At 54.4% G+C, this 24,783-nt stretch overlaps 2 protein-coding genes across 6 annotated transcripts in view; one reads left to right on the top strand and one right to left on the bottom strand.

Moving 5' to 3' along the window:
* DUOX1 (dual oxidase 1) overlaps positions 1–7,637 on the top strand; it is a 36,151-nt gene extending 28,514 nt beyond the window's left edge. The window contains exons 32-35 of one of the 2 annotated variants that reach the window (XM_072962511.1): positions 879–1,034; positions 1,247–1,375; positions 2,081–2,243; positions 5,800–7,637. In XM_072962511.1, the coding sequence (XP_072818612.1) occupies positions 879–1,034; positions 1,247–1,375; positions 2,081–2,203 (408 nt within the window). In that variant the 3' untranslated portion in view covers positions 2,204–2,243; positions 5,800–7,637. Of the gene's footprint in view, positions 1–878; positions 1,035–1,246; positions 1,376–2,080; positions 2,776–5,799 lie in introns of those variants that run through there. The other variant, XM_072962510.1, reaches the window with a different exon arrangement.
* On the bottom strand, positions 3,315–23,755 carry SHF (Src homology 2 domain containing F). 4 transcript variants are annotated; one of them, XM_015237224.3, is made up of 7 exons: positions 23,240–23,755; positions 14,367–14,508; positions 11,933–12,139; positions 10,361–10,501; positions 8,905–9,076; positions 8,640–8,759; positions 3,315–5,210 (listed from the first exon to the last, which is right to left on the bottom strand). In XM_015237224.3, the coding sequence occupies exons 1-7, from the start codon at positions 23,735–23,737 to the stop codon at positions 5,024–5,026; spliced, it is 1,467 nt and encodes a 488-aa protein (XP_015092710.2). In that variant the 5' UTR covers positions 23,738–23,755; the 3' UTR covers positions 3,315–5,023. The 4 variants fall into 4 exon arrangements, with proteins under 4 accessions (XP_015092710.2, XP_072818616.1, XP_072818617.1 ...); XM_072962515.1 differs by lacking the exon at positions 10,361–10,501; XM_072962516.1 differs by lacking the exons at positions 8,905–9,076; positions 10,361–10,501 and having other exon boundaries at positions 5,049–5,210.
* Between the last annotated feature and the right edge of the window lie 1,028 nt (positions 23,756–24,783).

Raw genomic sequence — 24,783 nt, 5'->3', positions numbered from 1 at the left:
CTTGAAGTATTGTCGGGCTGGGAGAGGGAAGGGCATGCTTGGGGTGGGGCACAGGTGAAACTGGCTCTGCTCTCAGGAGGAAGAGGAGGAGAGGTGGCGAGGTAGGGATGGTGGGCTGGGTTGGCTCCCAGGAACTCAGCCCAGGCCCTTAGGCCCCTCCACACCAGGCCCCTTCACCTCAGCCTGGCCGTGGTGGCAGGCCCCTGCTTGTCTTTCTGGGCCTGGCAGGTGAGTCAGGGGCACTGGAATGCAGCGGGCAGAAGCCCAGCCCGTATGCTGTCAGCATTCAGAGGGTGACAGACAGCTCCCCTTCTCCGTCCGAGCTGGCTCTGCTTCTTAACCCACACAGCCCCATTTCACCCCCTCAGAAGCTGGCAGTGAGTCATCCAGGGCAGCTTTCATTCCCCTGGTCTCTCATTGAGCCCATGCCCACCCATTCCAGGCAGCCAGCTGCATCTTCTCCAGTCTTCGCTGGAGACTGTTCTGTGACCCATCCTTAGAGGGACCCTCTCCCTCTGGGAAGCCCATAGGTTGGGAGCCTAGCAGCCTGAGCAGGGCCCATTGGAGGGAGTGGCAGGTCAGGCTCAGCAAGAGGAAGCTGCTTCCCTCCCCACGAGAAGTTCAGCTCACTTGACAACAGTCCTTTCTCACTGCCTGATGCTACTGCTCACTTCTACCTCTCCATGCCCTGGGGCAACTCCATCTCCTGCCTCACTCAGAGCGTGGCCCTGCCGACTCCATACAGTCCACCTCCCCAGGCCCTCTAGGGAGAGGCACCAGCTGTTGGAGAACAGAAGAATTCTATTGATATGGTGATTCCTGGGATGTAGGGAGCTTGAGATGAGCTGGGTTCTAAGCTCCAGCCTCTGTGTCCCCAGGTCTACTTCATCTGGGTGACCCGGACCCAGCGGCAGTTTGAGTGGGTAGCTGACATCATCCGGGAGGTGGAGGAGAATGACCACCAGGACCTGGTGTCTGTGCACATCTACATCACCCAGCTGGCTGAGAAGTTCGACCTCAGGACCACCATGCTGGTACGTCAGGGCTGGCCAGGCCGGGCAGCTCAGTGGGTATGTGGGTTGGCAGGGTAGATGGCCAGGGCAGGTGGATGGATAGCCAGGCCCAGTTGCCATCCTCAGCCTCCAGCTCCCTTCCCACACCAGTCTCTGTCTCCTGGGCTGTAGGCTAGCTTGAGCTAGGCACTGACCGTGATTGTCCTTGGCTTGACCTGCCCCTGTGTCCCCAGTACATCTGTGAGCGGCACTTCCAGAAGGTGCTGAACCGGAGTCTGTTCACGGGCCTGCGCTCCATCACCCACTTTGGCCGCCCCCCCTTCGAGCCTTTCTTCAACTCCCTGCAGAAGGTCCACCCACAGGTCAGTCTCCACCCCACGTTCACGTTCTCTTCACCTTTATCATCTGAGGTCTGAGCAAAGTTCCCAAACCTGCTCCATCAGGGAAGGAGAACCCATTGCCTGGGAGACTGGTGGGGTAAAGGGATGGAAAAGGAGAGGTGGGGGTCACCCTGAGGGGCTAAGGGAGGCAGCAGGCAACAGGGACTTGCCACCTCTGAAGCCATGCTGTCTTGTCCAGAAGGAAGGGCTCAGTGACTAAGCTAGTCCTCACCAAAAATTCAGAGCTACCCTCACCTTTAATACTGAGCCAGCCCTCAACCTGGACGCCGAGCTACATCTTCACCGCAAATATGGGGCTGGCCACACTCTCATCAAAACTGGGTTGCCCTCAGTGAGACACTAAGCTGTCCCTCAAGTTGAACATTGATTAGACTGTCCCCTATTAGAAACACTGATCTTGTACTTGAAGCTGGCAAATGCCTTGGAGAGGGGAGAGGCTGGACCCACAGAGAGCAAGTCTACCAAAACTGAGCTAGATTTTTAAACACTGAGCCAGCCCTCAGTATACATGGTATGAAGCAAACCTTCATCAGGAACATGGCATGAGTCCTCACCAAGGACTCTCGCTGGTCTTTATATGATCATGGAGCTAGCCCTCCCTTTGAACACCGAGTTATCCATACCTCTGAACACTGAGCCAGCCTTTACCTCTTCCTCCTTCAACAGGTCCGGAAGATTGGGGTGTTTAGCTGCGGCCCCCCTGGCATGACCAAGAATGTGGAAAAGGCCTGTCAGCTCATCAACAGGCAGGATGGAACTCATTTCTCCCATCATTACGAGAACTTCTAGGCCTCCTGCCCAGGGGCTCCGCCCACCACCCAGCTGAGAGGTTTGGGCCCACACTTCACCTCTGTACTTCCTGTTTCTGGCTCCTTCAACCATCTTCCCATTCCCACCTCCCAACTTAGGTTCAGGTGACCATGGACAGTAACTCCATGTGGGTTCAGGGGCTCCCAGGCCCAGAATGTCTTAGTCTGGAGAAATGGGAGGGGGCTAGAGGTTGGGAGGCAGGAGAGCTATTATTGCTTTGGGGCAGAGTGACACCTCTTTTTCCAAAATAGGAAAAAAACTCAAAAGGCTGGAGCTGACAAATTTGTGTGTGTGTGTGTGTGTGTGTGTGTGTAGGGGACTGAGCCTGAGAATGAAGAGAGGGCACAGAAGCTGGCATCTTAAAACCCCTTCTCCCAAATCTCCCCCTCCTCTGGGCTCCCCATGTCAAAAAGGTTGTCAAATGCCTTAGAAGGGGTAGGGGGCTGTACCTACAGAGATCAATTTGTAGGAACCCCCTCAGCACCCCATTCTAACAGCACAAATGATCTTTTCTCCCAACTTTTTAAACATGTACTATAGTCATAACGTGGCCCAACCTGTCTCAGTTCTCAGTTCTTCTCTCCTCTTCCTGCTCTGTCTCTTTACAGATAAACTACTTTTCTGCCCTTAGAGTTTATTTTGCTCCAGGATAGAGTAGGTACTGGCAGAGGAAGCCACTCATGCAGCCAGCTCACTAAAACTGGTCCAGACAGTCTCTCTGAGCTTGCCAGTATCCACTGAATAAAGGAACCATCGCCCCACCCCAAGCCAAATACTCCAGCTAGAGAGCCCTTTCCCTGATCAGGGGCACCTTTCCTAACAGAGAGGCTCTCAGGGCAGCAAGTGTGCAGCTTCTGAGGCCTGATCAGGAGGGGCAGAGAGGTGTGGGGGATTCTGGAGAAGGTCGGCTGAGCACAAAGTGGGGGAATAGTGGGACATAGCAGGAGCCTACAGGGAGCCTGAGTACACCTGGCCTGCTCCAAGACCTCAGTTACTCCCCTGCTCTGAGCAGTGGGAGGGTTGAGTACCTGTGCCTACATGAATCTTCCAGGTAGCGATATGACAGTGAAGAGACAGTTGAGCGCATCAGTTAGCTTCTTTGGACCTCTGTTTTCTCATCTGCAAAATAACTGAATGCCCTCCATGTCTACTTAGATAGGGCAACCTCTGTGAAGGAATTTCTGAAGCAGGACCTAATTTCAAGTGATCCTTTCCATTGTCCTTAGAGAATTCTTACATTTGTCAGATTACATATCATCGATTTCGATAAACCAGCCACTAGATTAGGAAATCAAAAATCCCCTGCTTCACACCACACTGAGGGGTACAAGTTCAGGTTCTGGAGGGGGCTCTGAGACTAGCCTCCCAGGGCAGCCGTTTCCCGCAGGTGTTAGTTCTGCCAGGTCGTCGGCGGGAGTTTCTGTTTAGCTTGCCCGTCGGAGCAGGAGGACGGGCCTGAGGTGGTTTGACAGCAGCTCTGCCTGGCGGCCCAGTGTTATTTCCAGGGACTGGGCCCCAGGCCTTCCCGGGTTCCAGCAGTGGGCGCGGGCCGGGGCGATCCGGTGGTGTGGCCTTGAGGCTAGAGGCACGGCCAGCGGGGGGCGCGCGCGGACAACCCTGCCAGGCTCAGCCAAGGACCCGGCGCCACAGCTGCCAGGGAGATTCGGGTTGACCAGTTGGCCGCAGGCGTCGGGGGCCGTACCCATCCTTCCGAGGAAGTGCGTCCAAGGGCATGAGGCCGGTCTCTGCTTCCTCTGGAAAGGGAACACAGTCGGTCGCGCCAGCTTTCCCGCCTCCGCCGGCGCACGGCTTCCGCGTGGCAGTGCCTCCCCGCTCCCTCCCGTCTGGCGCGCTGCCCCTTTGTCTCTCCGCGGCTCCCCTCCTCCCAGACAAATGGCTGTTGGCAGGAAACTGGACGCGCTCTCAGGGAGTTGGCGCTCGTCGGGGCGGCGGGGAGAGGGCGTCGCGCGGCCGGCCGGCTCTGGGTGCCCCCAGCCGGGGTGGGAGCGGCGGCGGCGGCGGAGGGGGATGTTTTGACATCTCGTCAAAGGAAGGAACTTGATGCTTCGAAAGTGCTTTTCACAGCCGGCCTGTGTCTGCTCCAGAACTGATTTATAAATACAATCAGTGCTCGCTCTGCTGTTTCCCTCCCCCGTCGGCCCGGGGGGCGGCGCTGGAGGCACGGACGCGGCTGTGCCTGGCAGGAATGGGTTTATTTATTGCCTCTGGCCCGTAGCCGGGGCGGCGCGGGGCCTGCACAAGTTCCCTCCGGCCCTTCCCATCCTTCCCCGCCCCCATGCCATCTCCTTCCCAGGGGTCTGCTTTCCCGAAGCCCCGCACCAGACTCTGGAAGGAGCCCACCGGGGTTTGGGGTGGGGGCGGGCGGAGGTGGTCGGGCGACCCCGCCGGCCGCGTACAGCTCCACCCCGCATCCACCTCTCCACACCACGGGGAAGAAGGTGGTGGAGTAGGGGGTCGCCACCTCTGCCCTAGGGGCGGAAAGGGGCTGGAACTATCGATCTTAAACTCCTCAGGACATCATTCTGAAGCCCCCTTCCTCCAGGAGCTATCCTTTCTTCCCAAGGATCCCTCTATCCTCAGCTCCAGACTGCCTCTCTTACTCCGAGGCCCCAGTGGACCTTCCCCTTTAGAATAAATTAAGGAATCTCCAGCTTCCATCCCAGGGAGAAGGGAAGAAACGCTCGAGAGATCCTGCGGACCCGGGAAGGGCCACAGCCCTCAGCCAGGGGACGGGCACAGGGCTGGATCCAGATCTGTCACAGTGCCTGGGCCTCACATCTACAGAGTCCGGATGGCCACGGGGTAGAGCAGAGACATGTGCTCGGCCCCCTTAATGGGCAGCTTGCGGCTGGCGTAGTGGTGCACGATTTCAGGGACGCTGCTGAAGGGTGGGCTGTTCTGGCCCAGCACGTACTTGTGTTCCTTGGTCCGGGACAGCTTCATATGCATGAAGCCCTGACTGCTCCTGGGAAGAGGAGGGGAGACCTGGTGAGTGGGGCCCTCTCCAGTACCCCCTCTTCCCTCCCCTCCCCTGGCAGCAAACATGGTTGTTCCAAGCCAGCTGAGGGCGGGAGGTGACTAGGGAAGGTTGAGGTCAGTCCAGAATGCAGGGAGGGGATGGAGAGGATTTGGGGAGTAGGCAGCAGCAGGCATTGGCTTTGTGGTGAGGGCACTGGGTGTGCCGAGAATGTGTGTGTAGTGAGTGTACCGGGTGTGTGCAGGTGGAAACGAGCGATCAGCACCACCCCCCACCCAGTCACCCCTGCCCCCCAGCCTATGTGGCCAGAGCCAGTTTAGCCTCCCCCTCCTTGAGCTGTGCGGAAGGACATCTGTGGTGGTGGTGCTCCTAGTGACTCACAGACACCCCTGGCAGAACAGTGGGTGCAAAGATGTAACAATCAAGGGAATCTTGGTTGAGGTTCTTTCTTGCAAAGACTAGACGAGGAGGGTGAGCTGCTCTGGGCATTCCCCTCAAGTCTGAGAATACTCAGCTTCCTTATCCTGGGGACATCCCTTCACCCTCTTGCTAACTGGGCCTTGGGCCATTCCCCCAGCTCATCTGTCCAGCTCTGCTGCCTGGGATGACATCATCGGTGAGGCTGCAGCTCCATTCCCTTCCTCAGAGAGGACTCGCTCCACTGCCTCTCCCATCTCCCCACCACAATCCAGGAAATCAGCATTACTGCCTAGCCCACAAGACAAGGACCCTGCTGCTCAGAGCTCTGGCCAGGTCCCAGCAAGAACGTCTGTCCAAACTACCACAGGCCTGGTTGGAAACAGGCAAGGGGGAAATAAGGCTTGGAGGAGCCCTGAAGCCTGAGTGTTTCTGCTGGTCAGAGCTGATGTGGGGACCAGGGCAGGCTCAGAAGCTGGTGTAGGAGGTGGGACTGGTGAGGGGGCTGCCTCATCGTGTGGCCCCCACCCTTGAGAGGTGAGGCTGGCAAACCTTCTCCCTTGCTTCCCCTGTCTGGGTACAAAGAGGGCTCTGACTGGACCCATTTCCCTAGGCCCAAAGATGAGAAAGCAGGGAGAGTGGGGAGACTAAAGAGGAAAGGGAAGGGAAGGAAAAAAGGGCCCTTAATCCCATTCTTCCCTCCCCCCTCAAATACAGATGCAAGCAGGCCAGAGGCCCCAGGGCTGGGTGTGTGTGTCAGGGTGTGGGGGTATCCTTCATCTGCAGGTCTGAGATAATGGCTGAAGCTACAGAGACCAAGCAGGCCTTGGGGAAAAGAGCAAAAGGCCTGAGGAGAATGTACAGCCCCTGGGGCAGTGGAGAGGGGAGGCAGTGAGTGGTCACTCCCCCCCAACCCCGCCCTATGCCAAAACCCAGGCTGGAGGCTACAGGCAACAGCATGGGCCCTGCGCTCTTAGTTTGGGGACAGTCCCCTCTCCATGGTCTACTTGGGGGAATTATCTCTCCTGAAAACTGTAATTTTATCTTCTCCCTGAGGGACAGACCTGGTCAAGAAGGGCAACAAGTGGCCAGAAAACTGAGTTGGAAGCTGAGAGTTCAGCCTCCATCTGGATGACTGACCTCCTGGGACAAAGTCCCAACGGTCTGTTAGGACACAGCAGAACCTTTGCCTGACGCTCAGGGAGCCAGGGTGGGACTAGCTGAGCCGCAGGGCCAGGGCTGGCATGGCTTTTGGAAGAAGCTGTTTAATTACCAGTGAAAGCCCTTCCATTACGGAGAGAAGAGAAACCATAATTGTATTTCAGAGAAGCCATTTATATGCAAATGTGGCTCTGGCAGACATATGCTGGCAGAGCCAGGTCTAACCCGGCTGGAGTGGCGTCCAAGCCTGTCTCCCCCTTTCACTCCCCAGCCTAAGGCAAAGCACAGGCTCTCCTCTGCTCTGCTCTGCTCTGCTCTGCTCAGGGCGCCAGACCCCTAATGTCTCCCCTGGCTTTGGACCATTCCAGACTTAATAAGGGGTGGAACTGTGCAATGGAATGGTGTGGTTCTGGGAGTCAGACTGAACTAGGTTCAGATCCTGCTTTGGGCACTTTATTAGCTGGTGGCTTTGAGCAAGTCACATACCTCTTTGAATCTATTTGCCTTCTATAAAAAAGAGATCAATTTTGTAGGGCAGTAGTTGACTTGAAGATGGTGCTGCTTGGCACATAGTAGATACTCTCTGAATCTTAACTATAATTTTTAAAGCAATATACGTTCCTGAAGTTATGTAAATCAAATTTTTGATAAATGATTTTTCCCTAAATGCTCCTTTGACTGTAGAATTAGCAGACTCCCTGAGCATAAGAGCTGGAAGAAACCTAAGAGGTGTATTCATTGACATATTTTGCAAAGGGAGAAACTGAGGCCCAGAGAGGTTAAGTGATTTGCCCAGGGTCACGTAACTAGTCTTATTAAACTCAAGAATGAAATGCAGGTTATCTGACTATAGTCTGGTGTTTTTCCACTGTCTTTTAGGGGAGTTAAATAACTATCCTCAAATGTATCTGTGTAATACTCCCTAGTTCCCATATATTGGGTATGTTTGAAGTGGGGTTATACCTGTACTCTTGACGCCCCCTAGGAAACGTGGTAGGAAGTGGTACAGATGCCCCAGTAGCGGTGGGGGATGTGAATGGACACAGCACTCTGACAAGCTGCCACGTGGGGTGCAGGTTCTACCAGACAGAACTCCTGGGTGCCAAGGAGAGGACTGGCCATCCTGACAGGAGACCCTGGGAGGCTGATGCTAGTCTGTATATCTATGCCCAGAGTGGAAGGCTGAGGAGGAGGACCTGCCTCTTCCAGGACCCTTTAAAGCTCAGTTGTCCGCCACTAGCACCCAGATCTCCTGCCCACTTCTTCAGTGAACAAGAACAGCTCTTTGTCCACTGCTCCAACCCCCTCCCAGGACCCAGCCTCCATCTTACCCTGTTAAGCCCCACACGCAAAGTTCTATCTCCTTGTCTGTGCTTCTAGAACATCTTGGATTTCTATTAATAATGATAGTGATAATTTATTAAGCACTTAGCACCAGGCTAAGTGCTTATTTCATTTAACCTCCCCCTATAAAGCAGACATTATTATTCCTCCATTTTATAAGAAAGGAAACCGAGGCCCAGAGAGGTTAAGGGGGCCCCAGGCCACAAAGCTAGAAAGTGACCGAACCCTTCTGGGCTGGACTCTACAGCTCGACTGTTTCCCTCAATGGACTCCGAGCTCCTTGGGAGCAGAGGCTGAGCCTCAGCCCTCTCCAGATGCCCAGGGCCTGGCCCAGAGTCAGCATACATTCACAGGGGATGAGTTCTCCCCAGCTTGGCTGGAAATGGAGATACTGGAGCCTCCTCCTGTCCTGCCGGTTGTCCTCCCACCGATTCCCCTCGGCAACACCTTGAAGGCTCATCCTGCCTGGAGCCACCAGCGGGCTGGCCCACTCACTTGAGGGACAGGGAGAAGTCGTTCTTGCTGGTCTCACTATTGCGCACCAGGTAGCTGGCCTCCTTGCACAGCCGGAGCAGGTTCTCGGCATCTGTTCGACTGATGGCCCCGTGGTACCAGCTGAGGACAAGAGAGAGGAAGAGGACATCTCTGCCTGGTCCCTCACTGTCCAGCCCACCCATTCTGGGTGTCCCCTGCAGACAAGCCAGTGTCAGGGGGTGGGGGGACGGGAGGGGAGAGGCCCCAGCTGGACACAGACACTCACACCTGGTTTTCCAAAGGCAGTGCTGGGTCTGTCCACTCCCCCAGGGGACTGCTGGGCTCCACGCTTAGGGGCTTGACTGACTTAGGGTTCCCTGCAGAGAGTCGGGGAGGGAGCCGCCCCTTCTCCTCCCGGCCAGGTGACAGGCAGCTCTTCTCAGATCCTTCAAACTGGGCTGTGGGGAACATATCAGTCACAGGCTCTGAGGACCCTAGAGGTAGAGCCCTATAGAATAGCCAGTGCCCCAACCCCATTTCCCAAAAGGGGGCAAAGGAATGTTCTGGAAGGGTGGAGCATGCTCCTGGGCCTGACCAGCTCTAGGAACAGTATCTTGGGTCCATCTCCTGGTGGGGGAGGTGTGGGGCAGGGCTTATCCCTCCTGTGCCACACAGGGCCTCCCAGTCCCCACACTGTGGCAGGGGAGGGGAGAGAAGCAACACAAGAAACCACTTAAGCTTCTCTCCCTCTGGAGCAGCTGACTGCCTTCCCTTATTCCGTCCCCTTCAGGGTGGCTTCAGCGCTGATAATATTGTTTCTTTCTCCTCCTCAGAGTTCATTACCGTTCTCCAAATCACCCTGCCAAGCCATTCTGTAGAAATGACTTATCGATCTGAGAACAATTATCCGATTCCCCTTGGTGCCATCCTGACAGGCTAATCCTGCCCAAAGCCGCCAGCCAGCCCACCCCTCCCCCGCCCCCAAGGTCGCTGCCACAGGCTCCCCTCCTCAAGCCACAGAAGCCCAGCGGAGGCAGCTCTGCCCTCCCAGACAGGGTAGGCCTGACCGCTGAGTCCACCCAGGGAGGGCTGAAGCCAGTGGGCCACACGGGCACCAGCACACATGCACAGGTGACAGAGACTCTCCTTCATCCTGTATTTACAAGATACCCACTCACACTCAGGCACAAATGTACAAACAGGTGCTCACCCCTGTTTGCACAGATGCAATGCACACCCTTGGCTGCCCATTCTGGGTAAAACTGAATGTAGATGAAGTGTTCAGTGCCTTTTTTCTCCCCACTTAGCCCTTTTCTCTCCCTGTAGCACTTTCAAGCCTTCACTGTCTTTCAATCACCAGATGCAAAGATCAGATCTTTCCTTTACTCTAAGGAATGAGACACTTCCTTTGCTGGCATCACCCCCGCCTCAGGAGTTATAGGCATTGCTGAAGGATCTGGTCAGGCAAAGCTCTGCCCAAAGAAGTGAATTTAAAATAGTAGATTTTTATGGTATGGTGGGAAAGATATTTGGAAGGGGCTTCCCTTTGAAGATACCTTCCCCACACCTTTAGAGGAGGGAGGAATGTGTACCTTGCCCCTTCCATCTTCTTCCAGTATGAGAGGGATTCCTCCTGGGTTCTCTGAACTCTGCCCCACTTCTCAACTCCTCCAACCCAATCCCACAAGGCCTGAGGGGTGAGAGGACATGTCACCCTGGCCAGAAGCACCCACAGGACCCACCGCTGCTGTCCTCCAGGCTGGGCTCAGGGAGGGGTGAGGCTGGACCGGAGATGTCCCTGTCCCCGTCAGGCAGGGAGGGGCTGCTGTCCAGCTGTCCCACCGGTGGAGGCCAAGGTAAGTCTTTGATGACCTTAATGTCAACTGGAGCCAGTAGCAGCAGGGAGAAGAGAGACAGACAGGGACAGAGACAGAGAGGCAGAGGTTGAGATGCCAAAACCCAGAGCCAGGACACAGGACAGCCTAGAAAGTAAGAGGGTCAGAGCAGAGGCAGGAGGTGCTTCTGAGGAAGAACAGGACTTTCAGACGGCTGGGTGGAGCCACATTGACCACATCAGGGTGGGAGGCTCAGGGTGGCAAACAGCAGGACCAGAGTCTTGCTCTGCCAGCCCTACCGGTACCCTTTGTTTGAACTCACACAAGCCTCCAGTATCCAAAGGGACCAGGCAGGGAGGAAAAGTGGGACAAGGAGCTGCCCACATCTCCCAGCACCACATCCAGGCACCCCTACAGTCTCCTGGCACCTCCCACCTTGCCCCCCTTCTCCCTTTCCGCCTGCAGCATGGGAACTCACAGGCAGCGAGACTGAGATAACCTGTCAGGAAAATTCAGACACTGGGGCAGATGTTTTATTGAAATTTACCCCTCACACCCTCAATCCTAAGCCTTGACAATTAGAAGAGTGATGCCACTGGCGACTGCAGGACTGCTAACGAGGTTTCCTAATGACGAGCATAGATTTTCCCATTAAGCAATCCAAACAGTATTGATTCTCCAAGGAGACTTCTGGAGATAAATGACCCATCCTCAGTGGTGTATGCTTTACAGGAAACAAATTAGAAACCTGTGGTTTCCCAGTCTGACTGCCCGGGTGGGGAAGACAGAGGAGGACATGGGAGTGGAATGAGGTCTAATGGAATTTAGGGTCTTTCATGGTCTCACGGAATCAAGGATTCAGGCTCTTGTCCTATCCACTGAGACCCTCTCCATGTTGGACTCCGGGCCTGGGATGAACGCAGGAGTGCTTGGTACAAGAGAAACCTGACCATTCAGCAAAGGGGATTTCTCAGAAATTCCCCCTTCCCACTGGGTCCTGCTCCTGAGAAATCCCCTTGGGGCTAGTCACCCCTGGTCTGGCACAGCGACCACTGGGAGACAGCCTTCTAATTCAGGGCTAGTCTCTCTAAAGATTATACATACAGCTTTTTTCATTGTATGGAGTGTTAAACGCCTTCTTCTGTTAAGTGTAAGTTTTTAATATATGCCATATGTTTTATCATTTTGTTTGGAATTTCTTTATTTTTAAATATACACCACCTCCCGAAAGATGGTAGTGGCCCAAGTCTCTTGGCTTCTGAGAGGTAGTGATGCAGTGAGTCATTCCCTGACCCTGCACACAGCGCTGTGTCCACACTACCCAACTTGCTGCTCTCCGTGGTGCAGACTCAACTGCACTTCCCTTAAGCCCAGCTCCTGGGCCTCCCCTGGCCCCTGTGGTCCACTCCTCCCATTCCCCTGAGTCTAGAAAGCTGCTCAGAGGCCCCAGCAGACCTGCCCTCTCCACCAAGGACTCACCTGCAAAGGCTTTGGAAATCCGCTCCTTCTTCCACTCCCAGGGCTGGTCATACTCCTCAGGGGGCCTCTCGTCATCCTCGGGCAGGCGGGACTCTCGGGGCCAGGAGGCCCCCTCACCCTCCGGGCTGGCCCCATCCTCCTCTGGCTCATAGGGCGTGTCATACAAAGGCAACGGCTGAGCTGTCGTCTCCTTGGAGCCCCGGATCTCTGCCAGGGCAAGGCAGTGGGGAAGGGTGAGCAGTTCCAGCCGCCTGGCTCAGCTCCCCAGCAGTGCTCCCCAGCCATAAGCCTTCAGAGAAGATGCTCTGGCTCTGTGGGGAGCCCACAGACGTGAGGGACACATCCAGGGTCCCTTGCCCTCAAAACACCTTTAGAGTTCCAAAAGCATGGCACCCAGCAGAGGCAGGGGCAGAGAGGCACCAGAGTGAAAGAAGATAAAAGATCCTGCAATGGCCAGCAGGGGCTGGGGTGCTGAGGCTTACACATTTAGGAAACTGAGGCAGGGTCCATCTCCTCCTTGTTGCCCAGATCCATTTATTTCCTTGTATCCCAAGTTATGTCATTTCACAATCAGGAAATCCTTTGTTGCTCAGATACTGCTGACCACCCCCTCCTTGAAACTCTCCCCTTTGACAAGTTGTTATCACGGACTGTCCTCCTCTGATCACCCCCAGTTTCTTTCCCTGGATCTCCTCTCTCTCGGTCTCTGTTCCCCAGGGCCACGTCTTATTCATTTCTCCCTGCCCTCACTCCCCAGTCTCACGGCACCCTCTGCATCTATACATTTCCAACTGCCATAAAGATATTTCACTTCGATGTTTCAAACTCACCACTTTCCTGCAAAATTCTTCTAGTCTGTTCTGTGATCCTTTTTTGGGGGTCACTGACCCCAGTGAAAATTTGGTAAAAGCTATGGTGCTACTCTCCAGAAAAATGTGCAGATTTTCACATAAAATTCCAGGGCACTCAGGGACCTCCTAGGGGTCCATACCCCTGTGATCTAAATGTGGTAGCCACCCTCTCACTTCCTCCATTTCTGTCTACTACACTGCTCTCCCTGGTCCTGGCCCTCCTTCATTCTCTGAATCCCATGTGTTCATCACCAATATCTAGGGACATTCACCCTCATCTCTCCATGTCTGGATTACTGCTAGGGTGACCCTCCATTCTACAGACTCACGTTTCTTGGGTTCCAAGGAATAACACTCCCTGCTGCTCTCTGCCCTCTCCCCCACCTCTCCCAGGGAGGGAGAGCAGCTTATCTGACCGGCCAGTTCCTTCCTGTATCTGCCTACTTGCAGAGAGAACATTCTGGTTCTTCTCCTGCCCCTGTGCAGGGGCCTAGAGCTGTCCTGCATTGCCCAAGCCTGAGTGGGCAAGTTTAATTCTATGGAGAAGTTTTAAGAGGTCCATTGTGGTCTCATAGCTAAGTAATGTTCTCCAATCAACTTTATCAGTAATAAAGCTGACATTACTATCTCCATCTGTCTGTTTCCTTACTCCTATTTCTCTATTACTTCCAAGCCCAGAGGGGAAGAAAGGGGTGTTAATTATTGGTCCCTTAAAGCCTCAACAATTTCCACAATAGTCTACTAACTCATCTTTCTGATGCCCAGTTCTTCTAGTCTGTTCTGTACACCAAAGCCTCAGTAATCCTCTTAAAATGCTATATTCATCCTGTTCCTTTCTTGTTCAAGGATCCATAATGGCTTCCTTCCCCCTTTTGGAGCAAGTCCAAATGCCTCATTCCAGCCTTCGAGGCCCTTCACTGCCCCTCTTGGCCTCTCTCATCTTAGCTCTCCTGTATGCCCAGCACTATGACTATCTGCCCCTGAACAAACCTCCTTTCATCCTGCCTTGGGGCCTTGGCTTAGACTGACTCACCCCTGCCTCCTCTCTGGTCACCCTCTTTTGGTCCCTTTCTCTGGATCCTTCTTGACCTCTGTTCCCCAGGGCCAGGTCTCATTCATTTCTCCCTGTCCTCACTTCTTGAACTACTTGCCCAATATCATGTACACTGCATCTGCGTTTCTAGTCACGTGTTTCCAGTTGCCATAAAGATGTTTCACTTTGATATCCCATCATTTCAAACCCATCATCTTCCCTAAAGCTAGTGATTCTTTTCTTGGGATCACTGACCCCCAGCCCACACCACAGCTTGCCCTGCCTGACTATCCCCAGTGCTTCTATTGTCTGACTTTTCATTGTATGACCTTCTCTACCATCTCAGGTCTCAGGCACTGCAAATCCCAGCTCCTTCTCCAAAATGACTGTCTTGAAGGCAATGGCCCCCCTCCCTAGGGATCCAGCAAAGGCTTTCTCCATATTTTCTAGGGACCAAGGAATCAGTCCTTAGACCTGTGTGACCTTGAGCCTGATCTGCAGATACTCAGGCCTCAGGAAGCAATGCCCCTACCACGACTCCATCACTTACCAGCCATCATCTTTTGGGCCTCATAGGGCTCCATGTAGCCATCATTTTCGGGGACCTTCTCTGGGGCTCCTGAAGCTCCTGTTGGGCCTTCACCAGTTTCCTGAACATCAAATGGATCCGCATAGTCTTCTAGGATTGCCAGCTGCGGGAAGAGAGTGAGATAAGCAGGCTTCAGACATCTGAGAGACATCTCCACTCCTCTCCAAATGCTCTGTTCATGGCGGCAAGAATCCTGGGCATGCTGCCCAGGAGCATGGATGGGCACAAGCTCTGGCTCTTCCTTTGCAAGGGTCCCCCACTAGGCTGCCAATGGAATAGTACATCTTTCTTTTTTGTTAATTTCTGTTACTTTTGTGCCTCTGAACCATCCTCTAGGCTAAATGGACAGGATGAGGCTCTGGGCCTTAAGGCCTGCCTCAGTAAGGGTCTAGGCAGGACCAGAGCCTACACCAGGTGACTTAACAGGGAATTAATTCAGAGTACTGGTTATAAAGGTGTTGGAACAGTTCAGAGAGCAAGCAGGAACAGCAAGTAACTGGGGGATTAGCTTGGTCCATGCCTACCATTGTGTTCCCAGATGCTGAACAAATATTTGCCGACCATCAAGGAAGGAAAGACTGAGTACTGACTTGATACTACAGTTCGCTGGTTTATCCTCAAAACATCCATCACAATGCCATGTGGGTATTATTACCCCTGTTTTAAGGAAATGGAGGCTCAGGGCAGGTAGAGAACAACATGCCCAAGTCTGCTCCACATAAGTGGAGGAACCAGGATGGGACCTGTGCCCTTTGTGCAAAATCGTGCTGCTAACTTGTCACTATTGGGCATCTTGGCTGTCCTGGGAGAGAGACAACCTTAGGACAGCCCTGAGAAAGCTAGGGTTTGGGCTCTGTGGGCTGAAATCCCCTGGGCTCTCAGAGGACAGGAACAGGAAGGGCCTGGCCTTGGCCCTCCCCATCCCACACCACCTCTTTCTCCCACGCAAGTGGCTCATGGCCACCCTTCCGTCTCCCCACTCCCAGCCAAGGCAGTGTGAACCGCAAGCTGCACACCCTGCAGAGGAGTGCAAGGTACTCAGGGTGGGGTGCAGCTGAGGACAATAGAGTCTTTTTGGAAGCTGGGCACTGGTTTGGGGGGGACCTGCGGAGGCAGAGATGGAGCCCAGCCTGCCCAACGCTGCCAGCACCTTGGGCTGGGGGGAGACTGCACACCGGTTGCCAGGCGTTGACAAGAGGTAGCTCTGGGGCCTGTAGCGTGGGGGAGGGGCTGCTCCCGCCTCTCCCCTATCCCTGTCTAGGCTTTGGTTCTGGGCCAGATCAGAGCCAGCTGGGCAGGGAGGCTGTGGAGGTAAACGCCCTGCCCTGGGTTACAGGACCTGGGACCTCTAGCAAGGTGGAAATGGAGAAAGAAAACCTCCTACCTCAGGGACCCCTTCTGCACCCCCATAGGTCCCTCTAGGAGTCTCTGAAGCATGTCCCAACAGCTCCTACCATCTCATCCTTCAGTTCTTCAGTTCCCACTTGTTTCACCTTGTTCCATGCAAGACCCTCAGCTCCTTTACCTCCCTCGAATCTCTGCCTGCTTCTGAGAAGACCACACCTCAGATCATCCCATCACCACTACCAGCTCACCCACTAGCCTGGGGCTCTTCGTCATTTTTGTCTCCATCTCCAATAAGCACCTGGTTTACAAAAGGCACTAGAAAATGTTTCTACTGGATCACTGCCTAGCTCCCCCAGAGCCCTCCACTCCTAGACCTCCTTCCTCCAGAAAGTAGAGAAAAGAAATCCACTCCCCACCACTTGCCGAGCTGCTTCATTCCAGAACAGTGGGCACCCACAATTCCACTCACCTGACCAAGGGGCACTGGAGCCAGCTCACTGGGTACCCATCCCAGCTGACAGCCAGCCTCACACTCACAGTGGCAGCTACTCAACAATAACTGAATCACCAAACCTGCTGGCCTAAACTTCACAATGGCTCTCCACGGCCCACAGAAAAAGTCAAAGTCAAAGGGATTTAAACATTCCAATTTCCTCCTTGGTCTCTCGCTACCCACCCTGGGTCACTTTGTTACCTGAAAGCTCTATAATCACTTTCTTACCTCAAAGGCTTTCCCTCTGCCTGGATCAGACTATTTTTCTTCAAAAAGCCTTTTATTCTATCCCCCAGGCCTGGTTAGGGCTTTTGTACTGGGCTATCATCACAATGTGTAGTGACCACTTGTTCTATTATCTGTCTTCCTGCAGACTGTGAACTTCCTGAGGGCAAGAACCATCTTTACTGCTAAATTCCCAATGCCTAAAAGTGCCCAGTAAATATTTATTAACTCAGTTCACATGAAACAGGAAGGAAGAATGGACAAAGGAAACACTTTTCCTTATTCATTCAGAAGGAGGAAGCATGAATCTGGGTGGGGTGGGTGGACACATAAGGGATTTGAGTCCCCGGAAGCTGCTTAGTGAGCAGCAGCACCTGGCCCAAATCTCTCCCCAGCCAGCTCCACAGAGGCCCCAGCTCCTTCCCTTACCAAGCCCGGTCAGAGCTGCAGGCAGCACCTTTCCCACTGGAGTCCTGGGCCAGTGCCAGGAGCTGCGACCCCTCCCAGGCCAGCGTGGGCATCTCAGCGCCAGCCCACAGGGCCCGTGGGCACCCAGGTGGCAGCTCTGTGGGCAGCTCAATGGTTCCTCTGTTCCATTCCTGGCTCCACACCCTGCTCCAGGAAGCCCTGGCCCCCGCCCTGGGCTGGGGCGCTCAGAGGAGCCACCCACTGGGCCAGATCAGGAGCAGCAGCAGACGCCTGCTGGGAAGGCTGGCAGGATAGACACCTGCCTTGGACATAGAGGACCCTGTCAAGAGACCAGGCCTGCTGTCCCAGTGACTTCTAGGTCACAAGAGGTGGCAAAACTGTTCAGTGCAGGGAAGCTGTCCCTGTAGGCTTCTGACACCTTCACTCCACCATGATTTACTTGGTTTAGGGGCCCTCTACCCAGCTCTGATGTGCTCACTGCCGTAAACTGCATCCATCACAGGGCCTGGCACACAGTAGGTGCTCAATGCACATTTACCGGCTGCTCGAAAAGCCTCCTTCTCCCCAGACTCCATCTTCTGAAGTGACACAGACTCTCAGATCCCCATTCATCCTAACTCTAAATGACCAGTAGGGGCTGTAGGAGCAGCCTGTCAGGAGAATTGACATTTGATGGGGATCAAAGCCTCTGGCTCAAGGGCAGAAGAAAGGAACAGGCAGGGAAGGCACCTAAAGCCAGGGCTGATATTTAAGCAAACCCTCTGGTACTCAGAACGCTGGTGGAACACTGAAATATTTCCAAACTAGCAGGTGGGTAGCTGCTGCCTAGAGAGCCCCCCTGGCTCCCACACCTCCTGCCAACCAGATCTTCTCCCCTCCTGCCACCCAGCAGAGTGCCTCCAGGACCCTGCTCCTGTGCCAGTTCAATTGGGCAGTGCCCCTCCCAAAGCAGCTGTCATGCTTTGACTTTCTTTCCTGCACAAGCCTCTCCTGAGGTAGCCGGCAGGCCTACCATCTGGTTGGACCTTCCACTCTGCAGCTGGGCCCTGAGTTCCTGACCCCACCCAAGGGGTTTTCAAGGCCAGGGGAGCAAGGGGGACACATGTCACAGGATTTTGGCTCTGCAAGGTCCCCAGAGTCTACTACTGCCCCTTTTCTCCATTTCTTTAGTTTACATTTGACGTCTGGAAGCCTCTGGTTTTTTAATCTGTAGAATGGGGATGGCATTGGTATCCACCTCCCAGGATTGGGAAGAGGACAATAAATGTAAAAAGTCCTTGGCCCAGAGGCTGGCATGGAGTCAGTGCTCGATAAACGTTCACCTTAGTGATAATCTCTTCTACTCGGGCATTAAACTCCAGAGTTTAGGTGCTGGTCCAGGGTGCACAGCTTGCAGCAGCAGAGACAATAAAGACAGGGACTCAGGTCTCCTGACAGTGCCTTGCCACAGATTTTCCAGAAAAACTGGGAAATGTAATACCTTCTCTCCTCTACTTGTAGATTTAAAACATACTTTAGCATGTTAAGGCTCTGAGAAATCCTGCAGCCAAAAGAATACATCTAATTTTGTTTAATTTAGCATTTCTTCAAAGTATTTAACCACAAAATCCCTCTTCCTTGGATAGTCTGCTAGTTTGGGAGATGGTGTATTATTTACCTTCCCCAAGAATGAACTTTTTGCATCTCCTGTTCCCACTTATTGGAATGCCTTTCCCAATTTTATCTGCCAGGGAAACTGCTTCACATGAAACAAATTTGTTATTATTATCCTTTTCTAATTATAAAGCAATGCTATGCTTGTAAAACATTCAAACATCACAGATATGCAATTGATGCTGCCAACCCTTTTAAGACCCTTATAAGGTACATTCGTGGCCACTTTGTGATTGGGAGGCAAGTGCTGGTCTTCAGCATTCAGGAAATGGTGAGCTCAGCACAGAATGCTCGCCTCATTCCTTCTTTAAGAGTCTCCTTCCCCTTGTTCATTAGCAAGTGCTCAGTGGACACTTCCTCTCCGTGGGATTCCTCTTAGCAGGTGCAAAGGTCCTATGCACGATGCTGGCAGCTAGTCTGGAGCCAGGCTGCCCAGCTGGGAACCTCAGTCCTCCTACTTACTAGCTGTGAAACCATGCAAGCGTGACTCAACATTCCTGTGCTTCAGTGTCCGTATATGTAATGCTGGAATAATAAGACTTTTCCTCATAGGGTTGTTGTAAGAATCAACTGGTCTAACACATATGAGCTGCTTCAAATGGTACTAGACACAAGGTAGAGGCTGAGTAAATGTCCACGATTATATTATTAAATACAAAAAGAACAAATTCTTGAATCTTTCAGGAGCTCACAGTGACAGACACAAAGCTCCAAAAGAGTGAAACACCTTAAGGCGCTGAGAAGCCGCGTGGCTAGACCCTTAGACCCACTGCAGGCAGGATGTGGGCCCCGCCTCTGCTCTCACATAGTATCACGTGCGTTCTGTGGGGAGGGCAACTGGAGGAGGCTGCAGGTACCCCGCCAAGCCCTGGGCCCCAGCCAGCTGCTCCCATCCACAGTCACAGGGTCCCAGCTGTTCCTGGCTCCAAACGGATGGAGCACCAGGGCTGTGGTGTCACTGAGTCACTGGCCAAGCCAACAAGCCACAGATGTCTTCCAGAGGGAGCAAGTGCCGCGGTGTGAGGAAGCGGCAGGGGACAGGCCTGCCTCGCTCCTCCCCAGTAGCCGCAGACCTCGGCCCTCCTCGAAGGACCAACGGCGGCGGCATAAACAGCAGCACAGACAGCCAGCCCGGGCCACAAAGGGTTCAGAGGTCTAACAAGTCCACAGAGGTCCCTTGACCTGGATCCCCCTCTTTTCCTCCATCTCCATCAGAGGACATGAAGACATGTGTGAGATAAACAGATCAGACCTCCAGACTCTGTGGAAGCCTTAACAAACAAAATTAAAGCAAATAAGCAAACAACTCACAAAAGGCAAGAACCAGGTCTCTAGGTGGTGAGTCCCTTTCACTTAATGTGTCACTTAATGGTGCACAAACACTCAATGAACACTGGCTAAGGGAGGCCCCCCATCTGCCCGCCTAACCTCAAGGCAGACATGTCTGGTTCAACTTTGGATGCCCTGAATGTATCCTTTACTTTCCTCTTCCTACCTGTCTGCTCACTTGTTTCCAAATTTGGGCCTGAAGGATCTAAGTCTGTATGAATACCATCTATGAGATACAGAATCTATTCTTTAAAGTTCTTAATATTTTGGGCCCTATGAACACCAATGAGAATCTGAGAGCTGTGAGCCTTTTCCCAGAAAAATACTCAGGCACCCAAATATCTGCACACAATTTCTGGAAGTTCATGAACCCCAGAAGCCCCTCCATGAGCTAAGAACAAGAGCTCTACTTTCAATTCATACAAGGCGCCTGACTGTCTTATTGTTCACGGCACTTCTCTCTGTCTCTGTCTCTGTCTCTCTCTCTCTCACACACACACACACACCCGTATCTTGGCATGATGGAGGCAAAGGACACACTGCAGATGGTCACAGGCAGCTCAGAGCTTCATCTAATCAGGGCCCCTTTCCCATCCCATCCCCCTTTTCTAATTAGACCAGGTTTTCCCTGTTGAAGGTCTGAGAAAAGGGAGTGAAGCAAGGGAAGGCGCAGCAATCCAGCCCCTCTGCCAGAGCATGGCCTGGTGGCCGGACAGGGTCCAGCACCACGAAGGAGTCTTCCTGAGGCCAGATGGTGAGGCTCTGCCTGCCCCGTGCCGGGCATGGCTCCTACTGCTCCCACACCTGCCCTGCCAGGCCTGCCCAGATGGCCACCCTGGTACCCCTGCCAACTGCATCCATGGGTCTTGCTGTGGATAGGGAGAAGGCTAATGGCCCTGAGCCCCCTGCCTGGGCCCCTCAGGGTCCTGTCTGAAGGCCTATTTCTCCTGCCCCTACATTCACTGGGCTCATGTCCCCTCAATTGCCCTGGCTCGTCACAGATGCATTTCTACCCATTTCATCTAACCTCACAATCCAACCCCTCTCAGAGAGTTCTGACCCACCCAGCAAGAGCCACTTGGCTGCAGGAAGAGAACTGGGCCAGCTCAAGGCACACCCTGATCCCTAGCCTCATCTTGCTTTAGGAAGTGACCCAAAAGCAGCAAGCCAAGAGGATCTCCAGGGCTAAGAGAGAGGGAACCTAGACTAGGGAAACAGCAACCACACAGAAGGACAACTCTATAAGCTCTGCAGGTATGTGCCAACACTTGGATTTAGGGTAAGGGGCTCAGGCATCTAGTCAGGGCTCTTCCTCAGAAGATTTCCCCAAACTCTGCTCCTGAGGAGGTGGAGCTCCTCTCTCTGAATGGTGCGAGGCCCCAGGTCAGCATTCCTAATTCTGGGGCCAGCTCAGATGGCATCCTGGGTCCTTCTCACACACCCACTAAACCACAGATCGTGTGGCTCCTAGGAAGTCCTGCTGGATTTCATTCCTGTCCTTGCAGCTGACAAAGGAGTCAGATACCTCTTAGCCTCCAAGGTCTGAGCAGCCCACAGATCACAGAGCTGATCCAGGGTGAGGCACGGATGCCCTCGGTAAGAAGAGGCTGTCAGTTTCCACATGGTTGTGTGGGCACAGCCCCTTCCTTGGGGGTCTCTGTGGGGAAATGTACAAGGGGAACTGTAATTGGAAGAGTCCCTGACACTCAGGTCATCTTGGCGATGGATGTTCACCATTCAGGACATATTTATGCACCACCCCTCTTTACAAGTGTCAGGCACTTAAGAGACATGACATGAGGAGGACACAGTCCCTGTCCTGGAGGAGCCCATGGCTTGGTGGGCAGCCAGTTATGCCATTCCAAAACAATGCAGAGAGGAAAAAAGCCAGGGACAGCTCAGGCCCACATACCAACAGGCAGTGGTCAGGGAGGAGGAGACTAACGGGTTAATAGTAAGAACAAGGCCTAATGCTCCCTCTGCCTCACTACCAACCCCACCATCATATCACCCAACAGCAGGGAACAATTAGAAAGGAGAGGAACCTAAGGACAAGTGAAGAAAGCACAGCCTCCTTCCGCAGGCTAAGGATCCTGGCCCAGGATGGGCAGCCATGCCCCACGGCAGGAACTAGAGGGAAAATAATTCACATTCCTGAGGCTTCTGCTCTGACCCTGATGCATCTCTCTTACCCAGGAAATCGGGTAGAACAGCAGCGCTCTCTGGGCTGAAAGCCTCAACCCTGGAGCCAATGGACTCAGATAACAACTTTGCTCTCCAATCAAATACAACTGTGTTCTCTGCTGAGGAGAGGGGAGTAACCCCCAGAGCCGAGCTCCCAGGGGTAAGTTAACAGCCAGGGCAGCCCACAAAGTTATCATCTTAGAATTTAGGGCTAGAAGGACCTGGGGATGGCCTTTAGCTGTCAGGGAGGAATAAGGCCACATTGGGGTTGGATAAGGAGTGGCTTCTCTATCACGGGCCTGTGAGACACAGTGAACGTTCTCGGAAACAGTGAACGCCCAGCCCTCTTCTCTACCCCAAGCCTGAAGATCCACAAAAAGCTCTAGCAACCCTCAGAATGGACCTGGGGAGGAAGAGGCCAAAAGGAGAGGAGAGGTGGGCTCAGCTGCTTAGCCCCTTCTGGGCAACAGGTTCTGAGCACTGACTGTCCTCATATCTGGGGGAACAAGGGAAGGAATGCAGGAGTGGGCCTGCCTGGACCTAAGTGGTCAGCATCCTTGGTGAAGAGCTGCATACTGCCTGTTCCTGCCTCCTGAGAACAACAGTCCACCCGGCTCAAGTCCCACGGGGTAAGGCAAAGGCCAGCTCTTGTTGTGTCCATAGGATGAAACCCAGCCTTACCTCCTTCCTGGGACTTCAGCACCAGCAAGGATGCTTGGGCTCTCTTAACTGGAGGAATGGAGCTTTGTGCTGGTTCTGTCCCGGTGGGGAGGGGGTCAGAGATCAAAGGGCAGTGAGCTTCTGCTTCCAGAGGGCAGAAAGGCCATAAAATGGGGAGAAGTGGGGTTCAAATCCCGTTAGAAAAAGGCTCCTTAATTAGGGCTCCAGGAGCTGCTATGAGAGGAGAGCCTGGGATGGGGAGGGTCACTAGTACTGGGGCGGTAACAGGGGATAGAGGCAGAGTTTGGGGCACATGTCTCAGATTAGAAGGTCGAGAATCGGAACAAAGGTGGAAGAAGGCTCTGAGCCCAGAGGTCAGGGACTAAGATCGTGTCCGCCAGGAACCGTGACACCGAGGGGCCCGGCCAGGGCCAGGCCACCTTTGTCCCTCTTCTTGAAAGCCCCAGACCGCCGACCACCTCTCCTAGCCACCCCCGCCCGGCGTGGCACTCACCCTGTCGCTGCTAGCGGGGGCTCCAGATATCCGCTCCTCCGCAGGGGGCGCTGGGGGACCAGGGGTCTCGACCCGAATAAGGCGGTGGGGAGGCGAGCCATGGCGCGGGGGCGGCGTGGGGCCGGGGACAGCTGGGGTGGCTAGTGCAGCGGAACCGGACGGCCCTCCGGAGTAGGGGTCTTCGAAGTCGCGCTCCCTCTGCAGTCGGTAGGCGGCCACGATGTCCGGGGGGGGCGCGGGGGGCGCGGCCGGAGAGGGTGCGGGGGCGCGGTAGTCCGGCTCCGGGGGCGCCGGCTTGCCCCCCCCTCCGCCGCCGCCCCCCCCGCGGAAGCCCAGGTGCTCCCGGAGCCACCTGGCCACTCCGCCGCTGCCGCCCCCTCCTGGGCCGGCTCCTGCTCCCCCAGCACCCCTGCGCGATCCCCCCGGGCCGCCTCCAGCGCTCCCCTGCGCCCTCGGCCCCGGGCCGGAGCCGGCCGGAGGAGCTCCGCTCAGTAACATGGGGCCAACCAGACTGAGCTAGGGGAGCGCTGTGGCCGGGCGGGGGGCGGGGAGGGGGCGGAGCTCCGCCGGGCGGCGGGAGAGGGCGGGGCTCGTCAGTAACAAGGGAGGGGCGGGGTTCCGCTACCTAACGGGGTCGACCTCCCCCGGCCCCACCGAGAAGACGGGGCGCAGGCTTCCAGCCAGTATGGACAGACAAAAAGTGAAGTGGCGACACCAGGGCAGGGTATGCAATTCCCGGACTGAGGATGAATGCTCCACGTGTCGCCACGCGTGCCTCTGTGGGGGCGCACCTGTCCACGTTTGTTCCCCCTCCCGGGCTCCGACCTCGCGCGCGACGCCGAGAGAGGAGCCCTTAGGCTCCTGGGTTCCTGGTCCTTTGAAGCCCTCCACTCCTCCTTTTCCCTCCCCTAAGGCCTCCCACCTGGGAAATTATATCCTAAAAGGAAAAATTGGGATGGGGGCGCGGGAGGGGCTGTTCTGTAAGATGTTTCTGTAAATACCCCCTCCCGCGTGCTACAGTGGGAGCCCCACCTACCTGCTCCCATCCAACTGCTCTCATCGCATATACTCGATCCCACCACAGGCAGACACATCTCACATCACAATCAGCTCCCTAGAGGCACCCACTTCTCCCGTGTGGTTTCCACACACGCCCTCCTCACATACAAACAGCCCTTACACAAACGCCTCCCACCCACGGGCGTACCCGCTCCAAGCAGGTCCACCTGGCCCTTGATAGCAGAGCACACACACAGAGAAATCCCTTCAAGTCATTTCCTTGGTTTCATTGTCAATCAGATTAGTGACAAAATAGAAACAGACAAGTCAATAAATCAAGTCTAGAAACAGTTCCAGCGTTGTCTATCACAAACCCCTTATCCTCTAGAGGCTCAGATGCTCAAGCAATAGCTATTTTTGTCTTAGAAATAAAGCCAATATCTCCTTAGAAATGTTGTAGCCCTGAAGCTGACACCAACATTTGCTTTTGACTCTGGTAGAAAAGTAGTGGCTTCAAGCTCAGCAACATCCCCCCTGGGCACTGC

Source organism: Vicugna pacos, chromosome 6 (assembly GCF_048564905.1).
Source record: "Vicugna pacos chromosome 6, VicPac4, whole genome shotgun sequence".
Taxonomy (NCBI): Eukaryota; Metazoa; Chordata; class Mammalia; order Artiodactyla; family Camelidae; genus Vicugna; species Vicugna pacos.
The sequence above is the reverse complement of the archived record's forward strand: the minus strand, read 5'-3'. Positions and strand labels throughout refer to the sequence as shown.